This window comes from Lutra lutra, chromosome 1 (assembly GCF_902655055.1).
Source record: "Lutra lutra chromosome 1, mLutLut1.2, whole genome shotgun sequence".
NCBI classification, from domain to species: Eukaryota; Metazoa; Chordata; class Mammalia; order Carnivora; family Mustelidae; genus Lutra; species Lutra lutra.
In genome coordinates this window covers 117,543,803-117,568,995 of record NC_062278.1, presented here as the reverse complement: position 1 = coordinate 117,568,995, position 25,193 = coordinate 117,543,803, and the positions used below count along the sequence as shown (strand labels likewise).

The window sequence follows — 25,193 nt, the reverse complement described above, 5'->3', positions numbered from 1 at the left end:
AGCTCACCCGACTTGGTGTCATCCTAAACAGCAGCAGGTGGAAGGTCAAGGGGCAGAAGGCAGGTCCCAGCGCTGGCCCTGCAAGTCACCTCTCTCAAGCCCTCAGTATCCGCAGTAAATGGAGCTGGGCAGGCTGGGGGATCCCCCAGGAGTTCTCATCACAGCAGTGCAGACTGCTGCTTCCTGGGCTGAGTCAGGGGCGGCTGGAGGGTCAGGGACCACCTGCCCCAGCCAGAGCACTGGCAGTCTCTATGAACCAGTCTAACGGACATGGCCAAAAAAACCACAAAAAAACAAAAAAAAAAACAAAAAAAACAGGGAGCCCTGGGGAACCAAACTTGAATAAATGCAGAGGGAAACGAAACATTCCCAAGCAGTCTCTTCCAGAGTTAAAATAAAAATGGGGAAAATCAGCCAAACCTTGCTTTTTCCTCTGGGTTTTTTTTTTTTATTCTCTAATCATAGCCTGTATATCTCTAAATTCAGTTATTTAATAAGTGAAATAAATTATATGTTACTTATATTTATATAAATTTAAATATACCGTGTGATTATATATAATTATAAATATGTAGTATACATATACATATAAATGTATATATAAAGTGACTTCATACATGCAAAGGGTATTTAACATAAGAATATTGAATATGGGTTATTTGCCTTTTTTTTTTAAATCAATATTGTCATTACTCATTCTCCAAAAATAATCCCTGACTTCAAAACTTCCAGGACCTTATCTCTAATGTTCCTGGCCTTTCCCGTCTGGCCAGATTCAGCACTGACGGTCTCAGGAAGAGATGTCAGTCCCTGGCTATTCAGAATTCTTCTAATTCACTCCCATTCTCCCAGGTGACATTCATGAGCCCCTCCCCAGTGCTGGGTGTCAGGGATGCTGAAATGGGAAGGATGCTCTCAGGAGCCCTCTGTCTGCTGGGATGCGTCATGTGTCATGGGGCCTGGAAGTGGGAGTTTCTCACCCCCGTTAGGGTGGAGGTGGTATGATAGTTTTCTCAAAGTTGAGTTTAAGCCAGGTTCTGAGGCATGAATAGGAGTTCACCAGGCAAAGGAAGCAGCTTGAGCAAAAGTGTAATTAAAGCAGCACCTTTAGGAACCAGCCATGAGCAGAGAGAGGGCTGCCATGCCAAGAGCCTAGGTCTTAGAACCCAGCTCTGAGGAAGCTGGGGAGTGACAGTGTTTCCCCCTGCCCGGCTCCCTCCTCTCTCTGTCCAGTGCCAAGGTAAGGCGTTTCCCTCCATCCACCTGTGGACCCGGCTCCTGTCGGCCCTGGCTGGCCTCCTCTATGCCTCGGCCATCGTGGCCCATGACCGGCGGCCTGAGTACCTGCTTCGGGCCACGCCCTGGTTCCTGACCTCCCTTGGTCGAGCTGCGCTGGACCTCTCTGTATCCACCTGGGGCCTAGGAGGCTCGACTGCTCGTGTCTCATCTCCTCCCTGTCCCTGTGGTGCCTTCTTTCCCTTTTGCTAGATGGAGCTCCCTCCCAGGGGCCAGGGACTAGGGTTGAGTCCTGGGGCAGATAGATGCAATTGCAATTATTTGCAATTTTGCATTTTGTTTCCTTGATGTACAAGTAAGAGAAGGAATGATCTCTTGGCTGGAGCACCGCAGAGCAGCGAGGGGGAGTGTGCAGGTTCCTGGCCCTGGGAGCAGAAGACCCATGCACCAGTCTCATTGCTGCTACTCCCCTGGGCAGGGCCCCACCCTCCCAGAGACCCGTTTTCCTCATCGTTGCCCTTTCTCTACAAGGCTAGGAATGGGCTTTGCAAGCCGACCTGCCATGCAGGGCTAAGCATCCCCGTTCTCTTGTCTTTGGCACTGGAGCCTGGGCTGGGGATGCAGAGATAAACACTGACAGGGGCTGCCCTTTGTTAGTGACTGCTGAGCACCCTTCTGGTTCCCCAGAGGGTGTTGTGTGACACACGGACACTCCAGGGACCTTGACGTGAGATCCTCAAGGGCAAGCTAAGCACAGACGGTGGGCAGATAGAGAGGTAGACAGTGGGTAATTTATGTACGAAAACGTGTGGATTCATCATAAATAGTTTAGAAATAGTTTAAAATGGTGATTTTTCTCATGGACTATATTTGTTTTCTAGGGCTGCCATATTCAGTTACCCGAAGTTGGTGGCTTGAGACAAAAGAAATGTATTCTCACAGTTCCACGGGCTACGAGTCCGAAGTCCACGCAGGGCCACACTCTCCTGGAGGCTCTGGGGGAGAACCTTCCCTTCCTCTTCCAGTTTCTGATAGCCCCTGATGCTCCTTGGCTCTGGTAGCATAATTTTATCTCCTGCCTCAGTCTTCACAAAACCTCTTCCCTTCGTTTATCTCTGTGTGTCCTCTGCTCTTACAAGGACTCTAGTCATGGGATAAAGGGTCCATCCTAACCCACTATGACCTCATCTTAACTATATCAGCAAAGACCCTTTAAAGAAAAAAAAAAAGAAAAAGATTTTCTTTTTAAGTAATCTCTACACCCAGCACAGGGCTCGAACTCACAGCCTCCCCCCGCCACCCCAGATCAAGAGTGGCTCATTCCCCGACTGAGCCAGCCAGGGCCTCCAAAACCCTATTTTTAAATAAAGCCACTTTCTGAATTTCCAGATGGATATGAATTTGGGCAGCGGGACACTATTCAATCCATTCCGTGTACTGTCCCTGTAAGCCAAGCCCTTCAAGGAAGATGTTTTCAAAATGCTTTTGTTTAATGAGTATTTGCTGAGTATTTACTAAATTCTAGAGGCAGGGTCTTGCTGGCTACTGGGTCTTTGCCAGGGATATGTAGAGAAAGTCAGACCCGGTTCCATTTATTTTTTTTTAAAGATTTTATTTGTTTATTTGACAGAGATCACAAGTAGGCAGAGAGAGAAGGGAAGCAGGCTCCCCGCTGAGCAGAGAGCCTGACACGGGACTCGATCCCAGGACCCTGAGACCACAACCTGAGCCGAACTTAGAGGTTTAACCCACAGAGCCACCCAGACGCCCTGACCTGGTTCCATTCTTAAATGAGCTCATGTCTGTTCTGGGGCCAACCCTGGCAGAATCATCCCATGAGGGAGAGAGCCTGGGCATGGGGGGGGGTGCTCTCGGGGTGCAGAGGTGAAGGCAGCCATGGGCGGCTGAAATGCTCTGCTTCCTTGGACCTTAACTCTCCCTCTCAGATCATATTCCTCTCCTGGGTGATGAAGAGCAAGATGAGACGGGCCTTGGGATTTGCCCCGGGAGCCAGAGAGAGCCCGGACACCCAAGCCCTCTTGACCTGCGCAGAGAAAGAGGAAGAAAGCCAGGAGGCAAGGTCTTGCCAGCTGGAAACCTGCTGGTCCCACGGGGGGCTGGATGTCCTTCGAACTAGGACACTTGGGCACTTTAAAAAACTACTGTTTATGGAAAAAAAGAAAAAAAAATGAACTGTTTTTGCCCAACACTAAGGGTGCCCATAGGATTCTCTGCTTTTCCAATTACAACATATTTTTTTAAGTTTTTTTGATCATTTAATAACTTTAATATATTTTTATCAATGTAGATGGAATAGTCAAATGTCCATGTATGCTCTTTAGCAATTTACGTCCATATATATATATATATATATATATATGTATATGAGTAACTTAACAGGTAAAATTAGAAATAATATGATTTTGCCCTCATAGTTTGGAGAAACACGTATTCCCACTTTCACATGCGTCCATGACGTGTGCATCATCGCCATCACTAACACAGCCTTTTTTCAGTTGGTATTGCTAACAGCTGGCCTTTCAAGGTGTTGTTTATGGTCGTGTCTGCCATTTACAATCACGTCAAACCAGCACATGTGTTTGTCCTCTTTTACTGACTCGAGAAGGTGACCTCTGTAAGTAGGCAGAGCTTCTCTTCTCCTAACTGACACAGTTTACCTTTGTCAAAAGTCCTTGGTTCCCAATAACTGAGAAGTCACCTCATGATACAGCAGTGCTTATAAGGACTGGAACAAAGCAGCCCCCACTTTTCTAAGATAATTTCTTTTTTTTTTTAAGATTTTCTTTTCTTTTCTTTTTTTAAATATATTTTTTACAAGATTTTATTTATTTATTTGACAGAGATCACAAGTAGGCAGAGAAGCAGGCAGAGAGAGAGGAGGAAGTGGGCTCCCTGCTGAGCAGAAAGCCTGACGTGAGGCTCCATCCCAAGGACTCTGGGATCGTGACCTGAGCCGAAGGCAGAGGCTTTAACATACTGAACCACGCAGGCGCCCCAAGATTTTATTTTCTAAGATAATTCCTTGAGGAAAGAAATCTTGCCTATTACCTGGGCTCCTCACTATCCTCATTTTTCTCTCAGAGAGCGTAAATGAGACTGAGCAAACTGGCTCACTCCTTCGAACATTCTAGGTTTAACAAGGGACTCTGACTCAGTACATGGAACAGAAGGTAGTGGGGCATGGCCAAGGTAGAGGAGTTGTTGTAAGTGCTTGGCCCAGAGCTCCATGTTCCCAGCAAGGCTCTAACAGGAGGTTATTTTCATTCCATTCTAGAAACTTAGGAAATTGTATCCCCAAAGGGAGCCAATGTGCTTAAAGAGAGCCCCGTGTGTCTTGGTGTTCTGAAGGAAGGAAGTAGAGCCTTTGCAATGTCTTCTGTAGTTTTTTTTTTTTTTTTTTTTTAGATTCTATTTATTTATTTGAAAGAGACAGCATGGTGGGGGAGGGGGAGGGTCAGAGGGAGAAGGAGATTCCCCACTGAACAGGGAACCTAATGAGGAGCTCGATCCCAGGACCCCAGGATCATGACCTGAGCCAAAGGCAGATGCTCAACTGACTGAGCCACCAGGCGCCCCTCTTCTATAGTTCTTTCCATGTGGTCCTCAGCATGTGGTCCCTGGACCAGAACTGCCCACCGACTCGTTGGGGATCCAATTCTAGGGCTCCACCAGCTCCGCCAACTTTGAAGTGCTGAGGGTGTCTTAATGCGTCCATTGGATGCTTCTGATGCACACTAATGTCTGGGAAACACTGGTTTACAAAAGTATTTATTTAGTGCCTACTACAGTGATTCCCAGACTTTGCCATGCTTTAGAATCATCTGGGGGCTTTGAAACACCAGGTCACACCCCTACCAATGGATCAAAATGTCTGCTGGAGGTGGGCAGAGCTAAACATTAGCTTGTTGTTTTGTTTTGTTTTGTTTTGTTTTGTTTTGTTTTGTTTTACAATGCTTGGGTGACTCTACTGTGCAACAAAGTTTGGGAACCACTGACCTACTGTGACCTCAAAGAAAGAGATAAGAGGGGATGCCTGGGTGGCTCAGTCAATTAAGCATCTGCCTTCTGCTCAGGTCATGATCCCAGGGTCCTGGGATGGAGCCCCACACTGGGCTCCCTGCTCAGTGGGGAGTCTGCTTCTCCTTCTTACCCTCTCCCCCTCACTCTCTTTCTCAAACAAATAAAATCCTAAGGAAAAAAAAAAGGAAAGAGATAAGATAATATCTTCTAGGAAGCAGAAAGTGAAATGTAGCATGAAAGGACAGAAAAAATATTTTAGGGATTCTTTTGAACAAAATGGGACCTTGTTTTTGGAAAAATGTCTCCTGACTAAGAATCCTGTTTTTGTCTCCCCACCTCCCCTTAAAAGAATTCAGATTGGGTGCCTCTCACTACACTTCCACCCTGCAAATCACTCAGGACAATGGCAGCCATCAGTCGCTACTTGGAGCTGACCATCGAGCCGGTGCAGCAGGTACATGGCTGTGGCCCACAGCCAAAGGACGAGAAGGGTGGGGGAAATAGTCGTGGAAGGCTTCCTGGAGGAGGTGACACTTTAGCTGCGGGAGGGGCAGAATGAGGCAAGAAAGCATGTTAAAGGAGGAAGAAGCTCTCTAAGGCCTCAGTGGAGGCCAGGTGAAAGACTGGAGAGGAGGCAAGGGAGAGATTGTCCCACTGTGGAGCCTGTCATCCTGAGGGGCAAGAGTCCAGGAGGCAACAGGACCAGAGACTCAGGGTCATATGTGCCTTTTAGAGGCGTCACTCAGGCAGTGCTGGGGGGCAGACTAGCTCTCCGTGCCAGTTCTTGTGCTATCCCCGGTGTGCGTCCTGACGCCTTCCCCTCCCTCAGTCCCAGTTCCGACAGTGTCACCACACGGCATCCCACACTTGCCATGTCCAAACAGAACTTGGGATTGCCATGTCCTCTCCCTCCCCCGTCCTCTTCCTGGCAGTTGGTCAAGCCTCAGACTCCTCTCTCCCCCTCACTGCATGTCCACTCCATGTGTGAGTCTCCTAAAAACCGCCTTTAAAATAGAGCCAGCAGCCTCCTACCTCATTCCCTTCTCCAGGGTCAGACTTGTCCCACCACCTCCACCTATAGTCAGCAGTCAGAAGGGGCAATTACATCGTGCTCCTTCCCGGTCCCCAACCCCCTGGCTTCCCATCTCATACAGAAGAAAATTTAAGACCCTGGAGCCCAGCGCTCCCTCCCTCCCCACTCTCTTCCCTCTTCACTCACTCCTCCTAGCTGCCTGGGTTTTCTCTCCATTCCTGTGCCTAGAATGTTCTTCCTCCAGGTTGCTTTTATATGGTGCTTCCTTCCGGTCTTCCAGACTTCAGTTTAAACGTCACCTTCTCTGGGGGACTCAGTCTGTTGAGCGTCTACCTTTGGCTCAAGTCATGTCCTGGGATTGAGCCCCGCATGAGCTCCCTGCTCGGGCGGGGAGTCTGCTTCTCCCTCTGCCCCTCCCCCTGCTCATGCTTTTGCTCTTGCTCTCTCTCTCTCTCCCTCTCTCAAACAAATGAAATCTTAAAAAATAATAATAATAATAAATGTCACCTTCTCAAAAGCCATCCCTGACTACACACTCAAAAGTAGCCTCCACCTGTCATATCTCTCTCTCTCTCTTTTTTTTTTTTTTTTTTTTTTTTTTGAGGGGGAAGCAGGCTCTCTGCTGAGCAGTGAGCCTGATGCTGGGCTTGATCCCAGGACGTTGGGATCATGACCTGAGCTGAAGGCAGAGGCTTTAACCCACTGAGCCACCTAGGCGCCCCAATATATCTCTATTTTATTGACTTTTAAAATGCTCTACAAAGCACTTCTCACTATCTTTTACTTTTGTTTTTGTCTGTCTCCTTCTGAGATGTAAACTTTGCCTCCTTCTATCTTGTTTTGCCCAGCCACTGTTGCATGTGGCCCTTGGTAAAGGATGTTTGGACGTTTTGGAGCAGGCTTGGAGCTCAGTAGTAGTGGCCCCCGTGGGATGGGCTGGTGCTCAGAAAGAGTTTGGGCCTGAAAGATGGGTTTTACTCTTTGTTCTGTCTCCTTGGAAAGTGGGCACAGGTAACTCCGGGATGCCAGTACTGTTCAGAGAGATGCAGAGCATGCTTTCACAGTTAAGAGCCCACCTAGGCTGTTAAACCCTTCTTAGGATGGGAAGTCTGGGGAGAGAGCAGGGAACCTGGCAGCATCTGGGAACATCTGGCACTAGAAATTTTTAAATTATCAAACTTTTGAAAAATAATAGTGCAAAGCTTGCATTCAGTCTTACCCTTCCAACACCTGAATCTTGAATGGATTCCTGCTGCAGAACAGACTCCGTGAAAGAAAAGTGTGTCCCTCCTTTATTCTCCTCTACTGAGGCATCTGGCACATTTTTGAGCAAATACACCCCCTTGGCTTCTTCCTTCTGTGTCCACCAGAAGGCCACTGCCCTCTGTCGCTGAGGCGGCTCCCAGCAGCCAGCCTGAGCCCTGAGGTCCAGCCTGGGGAAGGATGCTGCTTCTCTGGGCTCTAGGGCCACCACTCCCAGTGTGTTTATTGAAAGCTAACTACTTGCCAGTCTTTGAGACAGTAGTAACAGCCATCGCTTCCATGATGCTTCTTATGCTAGTCATAGCGCTTAGATTACTGGACTAAGTGCTTTGTAACCAGCCATAGAAGTGATCCCTGTGATCTAAGTGCTTCCTGTACATGAACTCATGTAAACCTCACAGCCGACCCCTAACCTCATTTTATAGATAAGGACGACAGGGCTCAGAGAGGTTAAGCAACTTGCTCAGTGTCACACAGTTTGTCAATGGCAGAACCAGGATTCAGACCTGTCTGTGCCCTTGACCCCCAGACAACACTGCTTCTTACTTGACATAATGTCTGACACCAAGTAAGCATTTGATAAATGGTTGGCTTTTTTTTTTTTTTTTAAGATTTTATTTATTCGACACTGAGAAAGAGAGAGCATACAAGCAGGCGGAGCAGCAGACAGGGAGAGGAAGAAGCAGACTCCCCGCTGAGCAAGGAGCCCAATGCAGGGCTCAGTCCCAGGATCCTGGGATCATGACCTGAGCTGTTTAACCTACTGAGCCATCCAGGCACCCCAATGGTTGGCTTTCAAATTATTATTAATGCAAATTCTCATAACTATTATTATTGAATAATTAATTGTTGTATTATGATTTTAAATTGAGGCACAGGGAGGGTTAAGTAACTTGCCCAAGATCTCATACTTAGGAAAGCATAGGAATGGCTTTTAAGCCTGCCTGAGCCTGGGACCTGAGCTTTTTTATTTTTATTTATTTATTTATTTATTTTTAAAGATTTTATTTATTTGACAGAGAGAGATCACAAGTAGGCAGAGAGAGAGGGGGCAGAGAGGCAGGCAGAGAGAGGGGGGGAAGCAGGCTCCCTGAGCTTGCAAGGAGCCTGATGCGGGGCTCGATTCTAGGACCCTGAGATCATGACCTGAGCCGAAGGCAGAGGCTTAACCCACTGAGCCACCCAGGCACCCCAGACCCGAGCTTTTTTAAGGAGAACATGTTCTCTGTGCTCATTTCATGCCCTGCTCAGTTAGCCAATTTTTTTTCTTTTTTTCATGACAATGTCCTGGGGGGCAAGGTTGTGATGAACTAACTAGGTCCCTTGTTGCCATGGGCATCGCTGTGTGTCCTGTCTGCACAGCTGTCTGGGAGTAGACAAGGCCCACAGGGATGCTCACTTATCTTCCCAGCAGTCCCTCCTTGGCACTGGGCCCAGGGAGAGGTTTCCCAGGAGATGCATCCGAGTTTAGGGTGAGCTCAGGGGCTGAATGCTGTGGGGTCATGGGGATCAATGACTTGGAATATTTGAAAACCCAGTTCAGGTGTCATCGGGCCCTGAGGAATTTACAGACTCTAACATTGTTGTTGCCTGGGGCACCTGTCTAGCCAACTCTCACATAAAATCATGCCTGTGACCCACCCGGGGCTGGAGCCCTGTGTGATTTGGGGCCCAGTATGAGTAGCCAATCTCACGTATCCGGGACATTCACATCTTAGCCCTGCGGACCGCCCCCCCTTCAAAGGAGACAAGGCAGAGAATACTACCCCCTTTGCTGGATGAGGAAACTGAGGCTCCAGGAGGATGCGTTTCTTGCCAAGGTGTGTGGTTCACTGTGGAAGAAGTGGTTCTAGAAGGCAGGCTGTTCCCCTGTGGTATGTCAATGGAACGACCCAAATCCCACCTGGTTCTGAAACCCCGGCCAGCAGGGCTTTGGGGATCTCCAGCAGAGTCCCCGGAGCCCTGTGGAGGGAAACTCCTGAGATGGATGGATGGATGGATGGACGGACAGACGGATGGACAGACAGAAATCTTGCAAGTTTCTTCCTCACTTTACCCTCCGGAGCTGCTGGTGGGTATGAGGCCATGCAGTGCGTTTTGGCAGTAGCTCTCCAAATCACAAAAGCTCATACTCTCTGATCCAACAATTCTGCTTCTAGGAATGTATCCTTTAAGTACCCTGAAACCTTGGATGTACAATAGAATTTCCTGCAGCCAATGTTGTAAAAGCCAGAGATAGGAAATGCCCTCAAAGTCCAGTCAGTAGAGGACGGTTTTGCAGTTTGGGAACACTTACAGGATGCCACGAAAGGAACAGAAAGAGCAACAAAGCCACTGCTGTAGAACGATCCCCCTGACATATCGTGAAGTGATAACTCATGGTGCCTAGGAGAGTGTAGATGTGTTGCCACCTTGCATGAGCTAGGGAGCTGTGTATCTGCATTTGCTTGGATATGGAGAGATCAGGAACCCGAGCCTGGCTGCTCCTGGGGAGAACTGGGTGGCTCCGCATGCAGGTGGGGGCCGACCTTGCATTCTACACCCTTCTGTACCTTTTTTAAAAAGATTTTATTTGAGTTAGAGTGCGAGTGCATGAGTTGGGGGAGGGGCAGATGAAGCCGTAGATTCCCCCATGCGGGGCTCAACCCCCAGGACCTTGAGATCATGACCTGAGCTGAAGGCAGCCGATTAACCCTTGGAGCCACCCAGGCGCCCCTTATCCCCTTTGAATACTAGAGTACTGGAATGCTTTGACAATTCAAAAATAAAGCAAGCTAAGCCTCCCTGCCTGCCCTTCCCCATACAACTTGCAGGCAAGCTGCAGCACCACCAGGCTGCCCGGCGATGGACAGATGAGCCCTGGAGACGCCACCCTAGAGGAGCCCCCCTCGTACCCTCCCGTTCAGGTCATCCGGGCCCGCGTGTCTTCCAGCAGCTCCTGCGAGGTCTCCTCCATCAACTCGGACCTCGAGGTACACGCTGCCACCCGCCAGGTGCATGGCTGTCCCCCACTGCCACTTGCCGGTGCCTCCACGGGGCTTGCACCGCTGTTCTCGAGGCTGCCCACGCTAAGCTCACACTGGCTGGGCGGTGAGCGAGCACGCAGGGCGCTCCCGCCCCTGGGGGCGCGCACGCCGGGTGGGACTGAGAGCGTCCCACGTGATAGGAGTTCTGGCCTCAGGGCGTGCTGCAGTGCTGTCTTAGAGTCATCCGCATGTTCCAGTCTTAAAACGCACAAGTAATCGATTGACTTTCAGAGTCTGAGTGTTCCCCGAACTCATTTGACCATGGAGCATCTCTTCCCCGGCAGGAGCACCCGCATGGCGCTGTCAGGGTCGCATACAGGAGCCCCTTGCTGGGCACCGTGCCCGGCACTTTGGCAAACTTCGCCTCATTTTGAGTCTTTGGATCTGTGAACAAAACACAGGTCATATTTTGGATGCCAAAAGTGGCTGTAACTCTCGGGTCCAGCTGTTCGGTCACTGTCGGGCCCCCAGCTGTGGTTCCCAGCCCGGTTCTAGGAGGAAGTTTTCCCTTTGCCTACGGAAAATGAGAACAAGGGCTGTGTTGTGGGCGTGTGATGGCAACGGGAGAGTGGCCGCCATCTTTGGTAGGTCTTGGTTGGGGAAAGGAGGACTGTCCTTCCTCTGGCGTTTGTCTATGATCTGGTAGTTAAAGTGCCCTTTTATAAGATGATGATGATAATGCAAGTGGTAGTTGTGTTGAGTTTTGGGTTTGGGTTTTTTTTAATGGCCTTATCTGGCCAAATAGTTCAGTTAGCCATCCTGGGTAAATCCCCTAAACTTGAACTCGTGGACCCCAAAATCCAAAAGACTCAGAGCCACTGATTTGTGGATACAGTCCAGATTCCTCAGTGTGAGGTTATAGACCTTTCACGGCTACCCCAGCCTCATGGGACTCGACCTCCGCCCTTATTACCTCAATGTCCACCCTGGCCATGGACTGTTCCCTGTACCCAGGCCTCTGGGCCTTTCTCCTTGGGGTTCTTCCTGGCCCATGTATCAGAAGCCTACCCAGATGTCACCTGCTGGGTGACGGTTCATCCCGCCAACACACACACGAGATTAATGGCTCCTTTCTGTGAATGCCAGAACATAGACCTCTCTTACACAACTTCCATTGTTGGCTGTGTCCTCTGGTGAGCTGTAGGGGCTTGTCTCCCCAACAGGCTGGGCATGAGTTTTTTGGGGACTAGGGCCTGAGCTGCACTCACATTTCTCTGTCCCTTGATTCCAAAATACAGCGGGTCATTGAGGGCTGGGTTTTGAGTGAGGAGTTCTGCACCAGACCGAGCACCATTTGGGGTCTATGTATCCCCATGTCATTCAGTATTGTTTATTTCCTGGTTCCAGTCTCAGAATTTGTAGGACACCCACAGCACATGGCTTGGCAGCCTGGATCTAACAGTCTTGGCAGAAATCTAAGGCTGGGCGGGGCAAGGGGTGGGGAGGTAGGGAGAATGAGCCTGATGGCTAAGTGTGTTCAGTGAGGAGGAAAAGACAGTTAAGTCAATGGGTCAGGGAGGAGCTGGGGAGACCCAGGAGCAGTATTCGCTCTGTGGAAACAAAGGCAGTCAAAGTTTACGTAAGGACTGGACACTGACCTTGAAAAATTGGGAAATTTGTCTTGGTGGTAGGTTTGGGCCATTCTGTGATTTGTGGTCCTTGTCCTTCCCCCATTCTATTACCTCTATCTTTCTAGACATTGATTTTTTGAAACTATCTGAGTATAAAGGGTTAGGATCACACTTTTAAATTAAGCAAATGGCAAGGAAGGCTTTTGCCTATGTTAAAAGGAATATAATTTTTGAAGCTCCCTTGCCCCAGCCCAGCCCATGGCACAGTCCTTCAGCTTCACTCCCAAAAGCACACACACACCACAAATGACAAAGCGACTGCGTCCTGTAAAGAAATAACTTAGAATTTCACTAGATACATATGCTAACAGATCAAACGTATTGGAAAACTCCCAATACAGATGGTTCAGTAGATGAGCGGGAGATAGTGCAACAGCTGTGGGATCCGTGCCCTCAGCTGCCCCACCTTGTCTGTGTCTGTCTTGATGGCTTCTGCTTGTCCCCTCATACCCCGGAGTGAATGGCATCCCAGCTCCTACCATGGAGGCCTGCGAGCCCTTCTGTGTGGTTAAGGTGATGTGTTTATCTCTCCAGTGGTGCTTTATGATGTTGTAACTCTCAGAGGGTGGCTGTAGGTCCATACCAACCATGCACATACCAACCATGGTGAATACCTACTTCTCGCAGTGTTGGGGAGGCAGGGGAGCAGCGGGCCATCCCCACAACACTTAGTTCACTCCGTGCCTGCACGCCATCAGTCAGGATGATGGTTGTGATCGCTGACCCCGAGGACACGCGAGTCGAGTCGCGTGCCGGACGCTGCGTGCTCTGTACTTTACAAGCTCCGTGTAATCCTCCCAATAGCCCTGAAGCAGGTACCTTTGTTTTGTTTTGTTTTTTTTTTTTTGAGTTTTTATTTATTTATTAGAGAGAGAGAGAGAGAGAAAACAGGAGAGAAAGCTAGTGGGGGAGGGGTGGAGGGAGAGGGAGAAGCAGACTCCCCACTGAGCAGAGAGGCCCACGCAGGGCTCCATCCCAGGACCCTGAGATCATGACCTGAGCCGAAGGCAGATGCTTAACTGACTGAGCCATCCAGGTGCTCCTATCTTTGTTATTCTTGTTTTCCAGAAGAGGGGACTGGAACTCAGTGAGTTTAAGTAGCTTGCCCAAGAAAGCGTTCTTAATAATAGTAATGATAATAATAATGATAAAAATAAGAGGGAGCAGACGAGGGGTTCGGCACCAGCTCTGTCTGGCCCAGAAACCCTGCTGTTAACTGCCGCAGTGCCTTGGCCGGGACTCCTACCGGGGAGGTCTGCAGGACCAGGCTTATTATCCAGCATTCCCAGTTGATAGAGGAGATAAGACTCTTGCTGCCCACCCTGTGCTCCGCCTGGGTGCTCAGGGCCAGAAAACACTGGGGCTTGCAAGTAAATCCAGTAACAGCAGAACAAATACAGATAAGACAGAGACAGATAAGGCGGGTGAGCTCACGTGGAGGGAGACTTCGGATTATTTTCACCTTTCCTCAAATGTGCAGGGCTGGGTTAGTCAGGGCACCCGACGGATGATGCCAGAGCTTTCAGTGTGACTCATGACCCTAGAGGGAGGCCATGTGTTTGGACCATGTGGGCTTCTGGACATCTCCACAAGAGAGGCACGCTGCACAGAGACAGGATCCATGGGTTCATTCGCTCGCTCACTTGCCCACTCAGCACGAGGCAGCCCGCTCCTGCAGAGCCACCGAGGGCGGACTGAGCAGATGCTGAGGAAGGGTGAATGTCCCTGTGGTCTGCGGTGGGGGCTGTGGCCCTGAAGGAGCAGGGGTTTTGGGAATGGCCTTTTCCCTTTCTAGAGTAGCCAGCATCTGACTTTCCCCCGTTGTTGAAACTTCCTGTGCCTTTCTCCTCTCCTTTTTCCTCTCCTTTCTTTTCCTCTCCTCTCCTCTCCTTTCCTTCCTCCCCCACCCCAGGATAGAAGAAAAGATTGAAGTCCAGCTTTGTGACGAAAGAATGTCTAGTCATTTTTTCCTCTGTGCTCCCTTGCAATGCCATCGATCTGGAGAAAGAAGCTTTGTAGAAATTTTAGAAGAGGCTGTTTCTGGCTTTGGAACAAAGTCTGTGTCTTGTGTACACTTGTGTGTACATGTGTGGGGGACAAGAACAGTACCGAACGCCAGATTGCTCTGGCTAAAGAGGGTCAAGTCCCTGTGTGTCCCTCCTAATTCTGTGCTTAAGGCTGTTGTTGACAACTGAGACCACTCATTCCCTCTCCAAACCCTGCTTTCAGCACCAGCAGACCAGGACAGATTCCTTTGGATGTTTGCTATTCTGAAGACCAAATCATTCTTTTAAGGAAAAAAATTGTGTGTGTGTGTGTGTGTGTGTGTGTATGTACACACATATATAAAATATATTTAAATTCTTATAAAATATATTTTAAATACATATTTATTATATATAAATTTATATTTATGTATACATTTATTACATACCTTTTAAAAATATGTATTTATATTAATGGGCTATAAAAGTGCTAATTTTAGAAGGAAACACATGTAAGTATGAAGAAGGAGGCCAGACATTCCAATAAGTACCGAAGATCCAGATCAAGTTCAGGACATGCATTCTGCCCTCCAGGGAACTGTGTCCTACCCAGACAACGGGTGCCACTTGCAATGAGACCATGAGAAAGAATACTTTCTGAAAGGTGTTTCCAGTCAGCAAGTTCCCCCAGGGTGAGCAGAGAGGCTCCCCTGGACCCCAGAGGGAAATGAGCTGTGCAGGACACAGCACAGACTCGGTCTTCTCTGGGCTCTTGCTGACCTGCCAGGTGGCCTTGGGCCCCCACTGGACTGCTTGAGTTTCAGCTTCTTTTGTACCTAGGAATCCTGAGACTTGCGCTACCTGCATTACAGAGTAACTAGGAGGATCAGGTGGGGGCAGCTGGTGTGCCCCACACAGCGTCGTGGGAAGCAGGCTGGAGGCAGGCTTGGGTATGCCCTCTGGGCTTCTGGCTGTGGCCTCAGTCTGGCAGCACTCATCCTTTCTCTGGGCCTGCTCTGAAAGTGGAGACAATGATTTCGGGGAGGGCAGTGAGGCTCCGCCAAGGTCCGGATGTACTGTTCCCATAAATGCTCACTCTGAAATCCCAGCTCTGGACCAGGCCGTCTTTAAGGTCCTGTGCAGCACCATAACCTTGAGTGTAAACATGTATTGTGGAGGAGGCAGGAAGAGTTCGGGCAGGTGGGGAGGAGGAAGGCGTGGGGAGGTGAAACCATGCCCCATCTAGGGTAGGTGCTATAGAACAGCTTAACAAACTAGAGAAATAGAAAGGGTACCATTTGGAAGCATATGGTGTAAATTTTAAAAGTCTGTAAGGTTCCAGTTCAAAAGGAAATTCACTTAATGAATTCTGGGAGAAAATCGTAGCTAGTGTGGTACCTGGCCAATCTTAACACTTTATAATTGGAAGAAACAAAGATTTTCATCATCTTTGGTCCTGAGTCCAACACTGTGTCACCTCCCCAGTCTTGGGAGAAGTCACTTCTCCCTAAATGTAAGAGGACGCAGTCTAAAATGTAAGCCTGGAAAGTGACCGTGTTTCCTCAATGGTTAGGACACACCTCAAAGCCTACAGAAACAAAGGAAAAGTTGCCCCGTGCCTTGTAGGTGGGGGGATATGTGTTGCTTCTTGATTTCAGAAGCACGAAAAAGTGTGCCTTTAGAAAGGAGCTGAACTGACATATTACCTGCTGTGGTTCATGGAGGTGATGAAATCAGGGTCCTAAAGACAATTTCAAGACTGTGGTAATGCCCACTGACGATAAGGGAGAAAAGCCATTTGCACATTTTGGTTTGTGTGTGTATGTGTTTGTGTGTATTTCAGAGGGCTATTCAATACTGTTCATGAGGCTCTTGGAGTAGAATTATGGGATAGAATTTATTTTGTTTTTTAATTTATCTTGTTTTTGAAAAAAAAATTCCTGCACAGAAATTAACACATTTTGCTCTTGAAATGGGGAAAGCACCAGAATATGTGATTTATTTTCACTTTTGGGGATGTGGAGAGAGTTCTCAGAGACACTGGGGTTCATTGCATCCTTGGGCACACTGTCATTTTTGGCTTAAGAAGGAACTTTAAAAAGAAATCCCGACTACTGCTGCCACTAGAGGGCACTCTTCTTAAATTTTAGACAGTGATGGCGAAGTTTGGGAAAGGAAATTTCAAGCTTTCTTACCAATACAGTTGGGGGGCTCTTAGTCCTATTTGTTTGCTTGGCTTTAAATAAGCTTTTCAAATTTTGGAATAATAGGTAGTACAGAAAGATCCTGTGCGCCTCTGCCCAGTTTCCTGTAATGTTAACATCTTACACAAGAATGCTGTTTGTCAAAACTGAGAAATTAACACTAGTACATTACTATTAAGTAAACTACAGACTTTTATTTGGAGGTTACCAGTTTTCCCATTAATATTCATATTTTCTTCTGCATTTGATTCTTCTTCTGCATTTAATAATGTTTTTTTAACAAACACAGCCCCTCACTGTGTAAAATCAGATTGCTATTGCTACTTTGCATGAACATCTGTATTTTCGAAAGAAAGGTAAAAGTTAGCAACTTTTCTTTCATTTCTTTTTTTTTTAAGATTTTATTTATTTATTTGACAGAGAGATCACAAGTAGGCAGAGAGGCAGAAAGGAGGGGGAAGCAGGCTCTCCTCTGAGCAGAGAGCCCAATGTGGGGCTCAATCCCAGGACCCCAAGACCATGACCTGAGCCGAAGGCAGAGGCTCAACCGACTGAGCCACCCAGGTGCCCCTCTCATTTCTTTTTATTTCTGTTTCATTTGTAAAAGTTGTTTCACTTTTCAACCCCTGCGTCCTCCCAACATTTCTTTCATTCGCAGTATGTTGAACTATCATTTTAGTAATTTCATATCTTCTCCAATTCACCCTGGTTTTTTAAAATTCTGTTTTGTTTTTTTGTTTGTTTGTTTGTTTGTTTTGTTTTTTCAGTTTATGTCTCCCTCCCACAGCAGGCTGTCATTAAAAGATGAATCATGAATCTTGTTAGGTCTAATAATGCACTGTTCTTAGGATTTTTTAGAAAATGTCCCTATTTATGAGAGACATGTTGAAATATTTACAGATGAAATTATTTATTTTAAAATACTTAAGCAAATAAAAAATTGGAGAGCTAGAGCAGATAAAGCAGGGTGTGTCCATGGGTGTTCATTAGATATTCTTTTATTGGTATGTAGTTGAAAATCTACAATTAAAGAGTTGTTTAGTGTGCCTGGGTGGCTCAGTGGTTTAAGCCTCTGCCTTTGGCTCAGGTCATGTTCGCAGGGTCCTGGGATCGAGCCCCGCATCGGGCTCTCTGCTCTGCAGGGAGCCTGCTTCCTCCTGCCTCTCTGCCTGCTTGTGATCTATCAAATAAATAAATAAAATCTTTTTAAAAAAAAAACTGTTGGACCTTCAACTTAAAAAAATAATAATTTTAAAAATAATTTAAATTAAAAAAAATTTTTAAAGATATTATTTTATTTGTTTGAGAGAGAGAGAGAGAGAGTGTGTGCACGCACAAGCATGGGGAGCTGCAGCCAGAGGGAGAAGCAGGCACCTATGGCACAAGGAGCCTGAAGCCAGACTCGATTCCAGGACCCTGGAATCATGACCTGAGCTGAAGGCAGATACTTAACCGACTGAGCTACACAAATGTTCCTAAAAAAAATTTTTTTAATGGAATTTAAAAGAATTGAACAGTAGAGGCTTTGTTGTAATGTGACAAAGCCACATCGTCCGGACTGTGCAGATAGGCAGCTATTCGACGGACGGAGAAGTCTGCCGGACACCTGTAGATTCATAACTCTATGTTGGAAACACGTATCTCCCAGGCACTGCATGAGGTGCTGGATGAACAAGAGCAGACCATCCTGCAAACTTCCAGAACCTGAGTCAGACATACTCGAGCCTTGGGGTGGAACCACCCATGCAGTAAAGGCTAATTAAAACTGGATCTTGGTGGTAGAAAATACTCTATATTTTCAAGGGGATTTTATTTGCATCTCTCTTAGTTTTATGGGTTTGAGTTGACTCATCTCAGCCACGTGGTTAATAAATGGAAGATTTATTATTATGCCTGATAATAATAATAATTTCTAATAATAGTAATTTTAAAATCTAGTACAGATTATAATTTTTCCAAGGACCTGCAGCCCTTTGTAATTATCGCAATTATCTTATTGGTCATTTAGCTAGATTGTAGCCACCAGGAGCTGCTGCCTTTCTGCTTGCTCAAATCCTCTGTTCCTCTGCCCCCAGATCACTGCAGGGCCCTGCCGCCTCGCTCACTGGGCAGACCGTGCTGGCGCTGAGCCCTGCTCTGCTCTGCTCTGTGACGCTGGCGAAATCTCGCCAACACTTGTTTCCATCTCTCTTTTTATTCTGCAGCAGAAGTATTGGGAAGCCCTAAACTCGGAGCAGGTATGGACAATCATACTCTCTCTATTCCAGAAGGGATGTCCTGTGGCTTGATTCCATTTCCTGTTTTTGTGAGCCCTTCTTAGATGGCCGGGCCCATGCCACATTCCTTTAGGTAAAAAAAAAAAAAAAAGAAAAATGAAAACAAGAGGCAAGTCTGAGGATCAGGGGATTTTCCAGCCTCTCTCAGTTCCAAGTGCTTTCTGCTGTGCCCCAAATCATCAGGTAGGGACTCAGAAGATGTGGAACCCCAGGCGAAGCATGGTTTGGCAGACAAGCCCATGCACAAGCCTAGTAGCGGCAGGTTAGCGGTGGTGGTGGTGCTGGGGGCTGGCTGCATCCCCCCACACCGTCCTCTGGGACCCTGGGCAGCTGGCGCTGTGTCCATGCCTCCCTGGCCTGCAGGGGAGAGCTGAGCTTGTCTGATGACAACTTACCTGTGCTGCTCATCTCCCAGGATTCTTTCTGGTAAGGGTGGAAATCATCTTTTGCTCAGATTTTCTTTTTGCCTGGATTCCAGCAATGTTTTCATTGCTTAAGATGAGGTTTCAAAATGCAGTCTTCCAGGAATTCGGAAGGAAGAGATTTAAAATGTTTCAGACGCTTCACCCACTTCAAAGAGTGCACTTGATCGAAGAGGCTGGCTATTTGGTGGCCGCTGAGTTGGTCAAGAGTAGAAAGAACAACTCTGGAGGAGCTCTTTCGGGAGTTGGAGCGGTGATTCTGAAATATTACGGTGGCTAAAAATCACCCGAGGCACTTGCTAAAATGTCAGACCTTAGGTCCCAAACCAGAGAGGGGCGAGGGTGGATGCCCGGCATCCGTCTTTTTTTTAATGAGCACCTTGGGCGCTTCGGGTGAGGTTGATCACAGCCCGCTCCAAGAGCTGTGATCTGGAACGTGGGCCTGAGCCTGAAATCAGCATTCATCACAAAGCATACCATCCACCCTCAAAGAATGGAACAGGCCCCTACTTCCGCCCCTGGGCACCTGGGCCATGGAGCCTGCAGGGCCAGCGGGGGACTCTTTGGGGATTTGCTTGTTATCTCCCGCCCACGTCTGCAATCAAGCATAGATAAGTTAGCGCTTGAAGTGGCTGGCACAGCCCCAAACAGGTACGGGGCGGTGGTGGGGGGCCGAGCAGCAACAACCCAATCAGCTTAGTCCTTGGCCCACGGGGTTACGGGAGGAGGTGGCCTTTTTAACACGATGCTTTTTTAGGCACCAAGTAGTGGAACTCAGTTCAGTTATCAGTAAATCACTAATTGAATTGGGCTCTTCCTATTTCAAACAAAGCCACATTTTGTATTTTATAACTGGCATGCTGCGGGCATTTCTCTCAGTAGCTCAGGGAGCCCTACAGACCTTATCTAGGACCCTTATGACTGGACTGTCGGATTGAGCTTAAGTTTGAGCAGCTGGCAGAGTGTTTTTCTTGGAGGGCATGCCATGACTGGCTGTTTCCTTGCCCGGCTAGATCATCTGGCCTAGGCAGACACGATTTTTTCCTATGTTGTTTCCTGGGTCTCTTGATACTGTCAAATGTGACCTTGTCACTCCCAAGTTATCAGTCATAGAAACTCAGAAATTAAAGAGATCATATTTAGTTGCTGATCCAACACCCCAGCTTACCCATCGAGAAACTGAGGCCCAAAGAAGAGAAAGCAAGTTAGTGGCAGAAGGAAGACTTGAGTCCAACCCCCGCTTGCCTCCGTGGCTGGACTCACCAAGAATTCCCTGCTCTTGGCCCCATGCAAAGTTCTCTCTCTCCTTGGTCACATGAGAAAAAGGAGGACTTTGCAAACCATGTATCATCAATGCTTATATGACTTGCTTCTTTTTCTCAGCCTTTTGCTCCTAAGCTTTCACATACTTGTGTGAGTCAGAATAATAGAATAATCACTGGCAGTGACCACCTTCTCAATTAAGTTTTAAGTGTTTGCTTTGGACAAGTCTGCTGAGCCTCAAGTTTAGAGGAAATGGCGTGGTGGGGAGGAGGGCCAGGTGGCAAGGGCAGACCGGTGCTCTGCTCATAAGGAACTCATCCTCTACCTAAAAGGACAAGGCAGTGCCCATGTTCAGCTACAAATGACTTGTACAGGCAATACAAAGAAATAAGGGTGTGCAAGCTCAATGGGCAAAAGCAGTCAGAGTAGGCTTCCTGGAAGAGGAGGTACCTATCTGGGCCATAAAGAATGGGTTGAATTTGCCTGATCTATTCCAGGAATGACTTAGGCATGGAGGTGGGAAATCTTGGGATAAAAGGAACATGACTCATTCTCACTAGAGTAAAGATGGAAAAGGGGGGGTGGGGAGTGGGTCTGTCGGTTCTGGGTGGTTGTCCGTTAACTCCTTGCTTTAAAGTTGTATGTGTCCCATGAGTTCCTAGAAACGCAGGCCTGATTAACCTGCCCTTACTGTTTCTCCTTGTCTGTGCCTGGGTTGTGAGAACCAGGACTGGAGCTGTTGTTAGCCGTGGCGCATTGTAAGAGATGGGAAGCATCTGTTCCAACCAGGTACCATTTGTGTCTTTTCTCTACAGTGGGACCCTGAAGACGTAAACCTTAAAGGGAACAAAGATAACGTAGACATGCTCGGATCCCAGGCACACAGGGGATCCATGGGGCCAGTGGTCTTGACGTCTGACGAAGAACACCTAATGCAAGGCCATCAGCTCAGAGCCCTCAGCCAAACGTTTGTCAGGAATGGAGCAGGGATCAACCTACAGTGAACCCCATGGCAGGCATCTCAGCTTCTGCAGAGGTGGCTCATGAAAGTGAGGAGCTGGGTGTGGTCACTGAGCTTGGCTGCTCTGCATTGTGGCTCAGAACAGAGCGAAGACTCCGGGTCCCGTGGACAGACCTGGGCATTCACAGCTTGGTCTGAAGATCAGAAGTTCACAGACCACTCTTTGAAGTAGAAACTTTCATCTAAAGGTCACTGGGCCCTCTCTTCCTTTTCCCTTCCGATTCAGCCATCCTCCACATCTCTGCTAGGTGCCAGGAACGAGTTCATCTAACAAGCAGCTCCTATGTTTGGATCTCCACGGAGCCCCATTCTGCAAGTCCTGGCTACCCCCAGGAGATGAGAAGGGTGGGTCCGTATGCAGATCTAGACACCCTCACCAGTACTGATGGGACCTGGCTCCCATCAAAGTTTTCTGCTTCTGGAGGTTTCTGCTGGAAGTTGGAGATGGGACTGCTTGGTCGACCAGAAGTTTGTGAGATCATGGTTATTGAAAGGGCAAGCTAAGTTCATTGCTCTAGGTACCAGGAGCTGCTCCAACCAGCCAAGGTGTGTGCTGGGCAGGGTTTGCAGGTGAGCAGGCCTGTCTGCTTCAGGAGCTAACATGAAAGAGGCATGGTGGGAGGTGTTAAATTCAAGCACAGTCTTCTCATTTTAGCATTATTTTGATACCATGATCACGGGAGAGGGGAAGGTTGGAGGGAATGGGGCCGAGGTGGGAGTGAATAAGTTTACTGGAGTAAGTCATGACTGAGTTGCAGCATCTCACTGTGGAGTGCAGAGATGCCTGAATCCCAGCACAGCCACAAAAGCCGGCCATGAAGGGAACTGGAAGGCATGTCAAGAAACATAGCTTTGCTCCTGGCTGGCCCCTCAGAGCCTGTGTGACTTAGTTGCACTTACCCAGTTTCTCCAAAGGGGTAGTTTAAATCCCAGCAGCATGAAGAAGGGGGTGCCTCAGGAAAGCAAGGGGATTCCACAGACCTCAGCGGAGATCTCAGTTTTTTGAGTGGCCTCTGAGGTAAAAGTGAACTTAGAGCCACCCTATTTATCCCCTTTATCCAACTGCTCTGATCCCTTGGTGTCTTGAAATGGAGTTTGCCAAAGCCAGTTTTGCTTTGTGCTCCTAACCATGGAAGCTGTTCTTGGAGAGGAGATAAGAGTTGAGTGGGGGATGGGCTGGAGAGTGCATTCCAGAAGAAATCCTACAGAGGACTGGACCCAGGGAGGGATGGAATCCAGTCCAGGAAAGAGGAAGCTGATGTGGCCGGAATGGATGGCGCAATCTGGGCTAGGTGGTGAAGAGGCTGGCAAGGAATCAGACCACACAGGCAAGGGAGTTAGCACTTAATACTGTGGCTCATTGGCAGCCGTGACCAGTACTAGAGTAGGAAGGTGACTGACATGCCTCTGGTAGGCCACACCTTTTCAGGAAGCAGAAATGTAGTCATGGGCACAGTATGAACATGGAGAACATATTTAACTGGAGCAATAGCAGCAGGGCAGAAGGTGGGCTCATCTTTAGAAAGGCAAGAAGGCCCAGGGATAGGATGCCATCTCTGGAATTTACCTTTCGCATATCCTCCTCTCAAAAGGAGGCTGGCCCATGCTCCCAGGGGGTACCAGAAATTGCCCGAGTCTTGATGAAATGGCCATTTATCCAAGAACATCAAATAGTCTCGCTGATTTAAGCAGCACAAACTACCTGAGTCCCAGATGTTGTCTGTCTCCCTAGTTCCCATCATCCCAGCCTTCCTTCACAAACCAGTTCCTCATGTTGTGGTCCAGTCTTGTCTCAAAGCTGAATCCTGAAGAAGTCTCTTCACCCAGAGTGAACTATTAAATGGAAAATTTTGGAAGCAAACTTTGGCCTCCTTGTTCAATAAGAACCTGTCTGTTATGCAAAGCTCTGGAACCCCAGAGCCTTTGTAAAGAGGTGCCAACCCAAACTCTTTTTTCCTAGTCGGAGTGTCCCTGTCCTGGGCCACCACTGCAGCCTCATCCCTGTTGGACCAGGAGGATAATGGGAGTTACTTGCCCTGAAGACTCACTGAGCAGTGAAAGGGTTAAGTACAAGGGAAAAGGCTGGGAAACAAACTGTCATCATCATCTTTCACCCACTCATCTGGATGTGAGTGATGGTTTAATGTGGCCTCAATTGTGCTGCCTATCTCCATGGCTTGGAGCATGCTACCTAACCTTTGTGAACTGCGTGAAACAATACCTATCTACAATGCCTGTTGTGAAGACTAAGTAAATCAACATACATGAACTGCATTAACACAATACCTAACTCTCAAAGTAACCTTGAAAAGGGATTAGTTTCCATTCTCCCTAGACCTGCTGGGCACTTAGGTGCTCAAAGGGCTGTCAGTAACAAAAAATATCAGACTCACAAATAGAATGATCTTCAGAGGGTTGAATCCCCTCAACAATCCTAATAAATGATTATGTAGCCCCCACTTAAGATCTTCCCAGAAAGAGAGAGATTTCACTATTGTATATTCTAATGTCTGTATCCTTTAGGGAGAGTTCTGATCACTAAGACTTTCTTAAAATCCTGTCTAGATCCTGAAAAACCACTATCTCCGTATCTCCTGTGAGCAACATCTGAGGCCACACTCACGTCATGTTTGTTACCATGGGATGTGAGCCCCTACAGAGTAAGGAGAGGCACTCCGGCAAGGCGTGTCACTGGGCTCTAACTCCCAAATCTGATTTGGTGTGATCCTTGTCAAGTCATTTTTCTTTCTGGGTCACAGTTTCCTCATCTGTAAAATGAAAGGCCAGCTTGCTTTCTTCCCTTCTATGAATGTTCTGGTGAATTTGTTTTCCACAGAAGATGGACATCTTTATAAACTCTCTTAAGACAAATTTCAGATTTACTTTGAAAATGGGATTCAAGGAGCACCTGGGTGGCTCAGTGGTTGGGCGACTGCCTTCGGCTCAGGTCATGGTCCTGGCGTCCTGGGATCGAGTCCCATATCGGGCTCCCAGCTCCGTGGGGAGTCTGCTTCTCCCTCTGACCTCCCCTCTCATGCTCTGTCTCTTTCTCAAATAAATAAATAAAATCTTAAAAAAAAAAAAAGAAAATGGGATTCAATATATAACCATAGTTCTGTTTGGATTTTGCTATCCAATGAAGATAAAATTTGTCTTTGTAACATGAAGGGATCATGGGATTTGACATTTAAAAATTTTGCAGATTCCTTTCAATACTGAAAACCAAAAACTATGCCACCTTGCTTCCAAACTTGGGGATTCTGGTGAGTTCATTTAGTTTATTAAGAGGCTCTATTATTGGCAGTTTATTTTGGTGAAGTCACATTCTTGCTAAACCATGTCTTATATTGAAGGAAATATGAAAAATATTTTCCACAGTGTGAGAAAAAGGACCTGGCTCAATCACTGAGGAAAAGGATACTGATGTCTTAGGAGTGTCTCAAGACTGACTTCAGAATACTTTCAAGATTGTCTCCACTTCTTTTTCCGTGCCTACTTGATCATTCTTGGCACTTTCCAACGATGTGGGCATTGGTCTACTCTCTCCTACTTTACAATGTTACCCCCCACACACACACACCCCGCCCCATGTTCAGGTCAATGCTTTGGCGGAGAAGCCTCGGCCTTGAAACAAGCCCAGATGAGGCGCAAGGCTGACGCAGATCTCTTCAAGCTTACACATCCTGCCGGTAGAAATCCAAAGGTCACCATCAGGTGAGAGGGACGTTCTTAAACAAGAAAGAAGTTCAAGAAATGGTGCTAAATCGAATGATTTGGAGAACATCGGCTTTG

General features: G+C 47.6%; 1 protein-coding gene across 14 annotated transcripts in view; it reads left to right on the top strand.

The window, feature by feature from the left end:
* The window catches only part of TMEM44 (transmembrane protein 44), a 31,624-nt gene extending 9,485 nt beyond the window's left edge, over window positions 1–22,139 (top strand). Inside the window, exons 6-12 of one of the 14 annotated variants that reach the window (XM_047733421.1) lie at window positions 2,118–2,166; window positions 3,183–3,316; window positions 5,627–5,731; window positions 9,292–9,393; window positions 10,387–10,545; window positions 18,624–18,656; window positions 21,196–22,139. In XM_047733421.1, the coding sequence (XP_047589377.1) occupies window positions 2,118–2,166; window positions 3,183–3,316; window positions 5,627–5,731; window positions 9,292–9,393; window positions 10,387–10,545; window positions 18,624–18,656; window positions 21,196–21,384 (771 nt within the window). In that variant the 3' untranslated portion in view covers window positions 21,385–22,139. Of the gene's footprint in view, window positions 1–1,233; window positions 1,405–2,117; window positions 2,167–3,182; window positions 3,317–5,626; window positions 5,732–9,291; window positions 9,394–10,386; window positions 10,546–10,883; window positions 11,184–18,623; window positions 18,657–21,195 lie in introns of those variants that run through there. The other 13 variants (XM_047733387.1, XM_047733483.1, XM_047733404.1 and 10 more) reach the window with 13 other exon arrangements.
* The last annotated feature ends 3,054 nt before the right edge of the window (window positions 22,140–25,193 follow it).